General features: G+C 38.6%; 1 protein-coding gene across 1 annotated transcript in view; it reads left to right on the top strand.

The window, feature by feature from the left end:
* USP40 (ubiquitin specific peptidase 40) overlaps positions 1-5,155 on the top strand; it is a 93,400-nt gene that overhangs the window by 23,995 nt on the left and 64,250 nt on the right. Inside the window, exon 9 of the mRNA XM_012659327.1 lies at positions 267-374. Coding sequence (XP_012514781.1) covers positions 267-374 — 108 coding nt within the window. The remainder of the gene's footprint in view (positions 1-266; positions 375-5,155) is intronic.

Here is a 5,155-nt window from a genome sequence, read left to right as displayed (position 1 = left end):
CCTCAGGCTATTCTTTGGATATTTCTATTTAAATGGTTAAACTGTGGCACATGAAAAGTGGCAAAAATCCAAATTTTCTAAACTGAGGCTTAATCCACTTTTCAAAAAATCTTTTTTATAATGAAATAATTATGATTAATCCACTTATACGTTTGCTGTCCTAGGCATGTTTAATCAGATGTAATCCAGTTGGTCCCTTTGAATTTATAAGTGCGTAATTATTTCTCATCAGGTTTTCTTAAGTGACTTTGTATTTCTTTCATAAGGAGGAGAATAATCTAATTACTGTTGAGCAGCTGGGCCAGAAACTCTTGAAAAAGATGGGAATATCTTGGAATAAGAAATACAGAAAGCAGCATGGGCCACTGAGAAAGGTAATAATGGCATCAGAATAGAAGTCCTAGTCCCAGGAAATTTTATTATGACCCTAGCAACATGAATTTCTCTGCAGGAAGGTGTTTAAAATATGTGAAAATAAATTCAATAGTTTTGTTTAATGGTTAAAATTCCACTAAGTTACTTATTAAGTATTACTTTTAAAGTTATTGAGTACAGAACCAAGAAACAAGCAAAACAAGTGGGGGAGTGGCTCCTAATCACAACAGCGAAATAAAATGTCACAAAGTTCAAATTCTAAAGCTTATCATTTTACTTACAGAAATGCCTTCAGGTACTTGATCTTTCTTTTATACAGAATTCTGGTAAATTTGGTGTTTACTAGAACCTAAGTTATAAGAGTAGATGAAAAAGCTGATACTGCCAGAAATAAGAGGTAACAACTTGGCTGAAAACAAGCAAAGCAGCAGAACATTCAGTAAACGTTTTGAAGCTGTTTCCTATAGGAGCAAAACACCCTCATCAATAAGTGTTTAAGTGCATCTTTTAATCTTTTAAAAATCTATTTTTTTTGTTGCTTCTTACATTATCTTGGAAAATTGTGTTTTTTAGAGAATTTATCTTTTTATCTCTGGTGTCAAATTTATTGGCATAAAATTGTTCAAAATATCTTGTATTGTCCTTTTTGTGTCTGTAGAACCTGCAGCTATATCCCCCTTTTCATTTCTGATATTAAGAATTTGGGGCCGGGTGCAGTGGCTCATGCCTGTAATCCTAGCACTCTGGGAGGCTGAGGCCGGCGGATTGTTTGAGCTCAGGAGTTCAAGACCAGCCTGAGCAAGAGCGAGACCCCGTCTCTACTAAAAATAGAAAGAAATTGGCTGGACAACTAAAAATAGAAAAAAATTAGCTGAGCATGGTGGCGCATGCCTGTAGTCCCAGCTACTTGGGAGGCTGAGGCAGGAGGATTGCTTGAGCCTAGGAGTCTGAGGTTGCTGTGAGCTAGGCTGATGCCATGGCACTCTAACCCAGGCAACAGAGTGAGACTCTGTCTCAAAAAAAAAAAAAAAAAAAAAAAAGAATAATTTGATGCCTGTGTTGAAGTGCTGCTTCTAAGAAAGATTTGTTTGTCTCTAATGCAAGCCTGGGGTTACTACCAGCCCTTAACAACTTTAAAATCCGGACTTGATGGTTTTAGAGCTATACAGCTAGTATGAATCTGGGCCACAATCCCACATGAGGACCAATTTAGGATTATTAGAGGGCATGCTTTTTCCCCTTCATCCAGTATCAAGGCCAATGCAATTCTTTATTGTCCTGTATTGTGGGGTGAATTTTTTTAGCTCATGCTTATATGGAGGGTGTTGGGTTCCAGCTTTTTGCTGGATGTTGTCGTTATGATATAATAAAAAGTATATATTTGGTCTTTGTCCCCAGTGCCAGTTCCTAGCACAGAGCTCTTTGGAATTTCCTTACTGGTGGGAGTGTCTTTTGTTATTCATAATGAGCCATACCTGAGTTGATGCTAATGAGGTCACTTCTAGATGCCTCAGGATAGGGCTAGTGGCCAGAGGTGCCAGTCATGTTATTGGAGGGTTGAAACTTCCAGGCCTACTTCCTGACCTTGGGGAAGGAAGAGGGATGGGAGATAGAGTTCTCTCACCAATGACCTGTGATTCAATCAGTCATGCCTCTGTGATGAAACTTCAGTAAAAACTCTTGGAAAACAAGGTTTGAGGAGTTTATGGCTTGGTGAACCCATCCACACGCTGGGAGGGTGGTCACCCTAATTCCATGAGAACAGTCTGCTGAACTCCGCATCTTTCTGGACCTTGCCCCATGTATCTGTTCATCTGGCTGTTCATTTGTATCCTTTTTCATAAACTGTAGTGTAAATATAAGTTCTGGAGTTCTGTAAGTTGTTCCAGAAAAGTGTAAACCTGAATTAGGGATTGTGGGAACCCTAGAATTTGTCAGCCAGGCAGAAGTGCAGGTAGCCTAGGGACCCCATTTGTGGTTGGCGTTTGAAGTAGGGGACAGTTTTATGGGACTGAACCCTCAGCCTGTGGGATCTGAGCTATCACCAGGTAGTTAGTGTCAGAATTGAAGGGAATTATAGGCACCCAGTTAATGTCAGAGAAGTGGTTGCTATTTTAAAAACCAATCACTCAGCTCCCTACTTTGAGTATGCCTTGGGCTTCCTCTCTCAAACCGTGTCCTGTATGAGCATCAGAATGGAAGCTCAGTGTCAGCAAAGTTGGTGTCTTAGTCTGTTCAGGCTGCTATAACAAAACACCTTGGACTGGGTAATTTATTAACAACAGAAATTTATTGTTCACAGTTCTGGAAACCGGGAAGTCCAAGGTCAAGGCATCAGCAGATTTTGTGTCTGTAAGGACTAGCTCTGCTTCATAGATGACACTTTTTGCTGTGTCTTTACATGGTAGAAGGTGCAAATGCAAACAAGCTCCCTCAGGCCTCTTTTATAAGGGCACTAATCTCATTCATGAGGGCTCCACTCTCATGACCTAATCACCTCCGTAAGGCCCCACCAATTATTACTATTGGGGATTAGATTTGAACATGTGAATTCGGGGGGAACATAAACATTCAGACCATCACAGTTAGAGAGCTGGAGGCCTCATCTCTGGATTCCTTCTCTGGATTCCCATCTGAAAGATTTTCCTGATGTTCTTGCTAGCTCATCGTGTGTTTAAAAAGATGTTCTTTTGTTTTTACTTTATCCAGCATTTTTATTAATTTTGCAGCAGGATGGTTATATCTAGTTTGCCATATTCTAACATGTCTTGATTATTTTTGTCTTGTGTTGATTGTTTAGGTCTATTTGTATTTATGTTTTTAAGCTAACTTAAAATACTTTTACAAGATGACATGTATGAAAAAAAGTCAATAAAAATAGCTTACCAGGGTATTAATAATTTTGACGTATTCCCCAATACCTTCATAGGATGGGGTGAAAACTTGGATGATCCCGAAATAGAAGGGAGTGTTGAAGCTGAGCCTGCAAAGATGGGTAGGATTTCCTTAGGCCAACACAAGTGAGTGAGAACATACTGGATGAAGACCAGAAAATATTCTGAGCTGAATGATAATGAAAACCTCAAGTATCAAATTATGTAGGATGCAGCTAAAGTAGTGCTAAGCCAGAGAATGGTGGAACCCACCATATGTATCGTGCTAGAAACTTTACTTATCTCACAATATCAATTTACAGAGAAAGCCAGAGAGATTAAGTAACTTGTCTAGGATTGCTCAACCAAGAGCTGGAATTCAAAGCCAGTTTTGCCTGATTCCAAAACATCATATACAGATTATTATGATGTTTTTTATCGTTGTTTACCCATCCTGAAACTTCCATGGCATAGATATTCCAGTTTTGTTAAGTAATTTTTAAGGGAATAGTAAACAGAAACTCTTTTATTGTTTCTCTTCCTAGGAGGAAAAAAGTAAGCCAGATGTGAATCTGAAAGATCTTCAGGATAAAGGAGAGATTGATGATCCACTGATGATTCTAAAAGCAATCTTATTACAGGTAGTGTATGTATGTGTATGTGTTTGTGTATGTGTATGTATCATATATATATGAGATTCAGTTGGTAGATCTGATATTGTTACCATTCATAGTCTTTTTCCTTCGGGACATTCTCCGTGTCTATATTTTAAAATTTTTTGTTGGGAATTTTCTGGTTATAAAAGAAATACATTATCATGGCAGAAAGTTCAAGGGAAAAAACCCAGACAATATATAAAGAAAATGAAAAGCATAAATAGACCATATACCAACAGTCATTGTTAACACTTTGATTATATTTTTTGCATTCTGTTTTCTTTGTATATGTGTATTGGGGTTGGGTTATGAATTTTTTTGATTATTATTACTGTCATTTTAAACAGAATTTTACCTCAAGTATATGACTTTTAATGTTTGTTTATTATCCAGTTTTAAAGATGTTCGGTCTCCTTTCATTTATTCATTCATTCTTAATAAGTGATTTTTTTATACTTTCCATTAGGGACCTGGGCTGAGTACTTTATGTTGACCTATGGGCACTGCATTAGTTTTCTAGGCCTGCATACAAAATACCACAGACTGGGTGGCTTAGGCCAACAGTCCCCAAGCTTTTTGGCTCCAGGAACTGGTTTCATGGAAGACAATTTTTCCACGAACGAGGAGGAGGGGAGAGGTGGAGCTCAGGTGGTGATGTGTGGCCCTGTTTTCCTAACAGGCCACAGACTGGTACTGGGCTGTGACCGGGGTTCGGAGACCACAGGCAACAGAAATTTCTGACAGTTTTGAAGCCTGAAAGTCCAAGGTCAAAGTGTCAGAAGTTTTAATTTCTTCTAAGGCTCTTCTCCTTGGCTTGCAGATGGCTGCCTTCACGCTGTGTCCTCGCACGGTTTTTCCTCTGCGCATGTGCATCCCTGGTGTCTCTCTCTCTCTGTGTCCAGATTTTCTGTTCTTGGAAGAACACCACTCAGATTGGTTTAGGGCCTACCCTAAAATGAAAAACAGCCTCATTTTAACCTAATCGCCCTTTTGAAGGCCCTGTCTCCAAATACAGTCACATTCTGAAGTATTGTGGGTTAAGGGTTCAATATACGAATTTTGGGGAGATACAATTCAGCCTATAGCAGCCACAACTCACCCCCTTTTAGAACTTGTTTCTACTTTGAAACATTCAGATAAGACATTAATAATCTTTCTTTTTGGCACTTAAATATTTCTTCTTAAAAATACATATAATATCAGGAATTTGCCAAACCTCAGGCTATTCTTTGGATATTTCTATTTAAATGG

This window comes from Propithecus coquereli, unplaced genomic scaffold (genome assembly GCF_000956105.1).
Source record: "Propithecus coquereli isolate 6110/MARCELLA unplaced genomic scaffold, Pcoq_1.0 Scaffold605, whole genome shotgun sequence".
NCBI lineage: Eukaryota > Metazoa > Chordata > Mammalia > Primates > Indriidae > Propithecus > Propithecus coquereli.
This window is presented reverse-complemented; position numbering and strand designations above follow the sequence as displayed.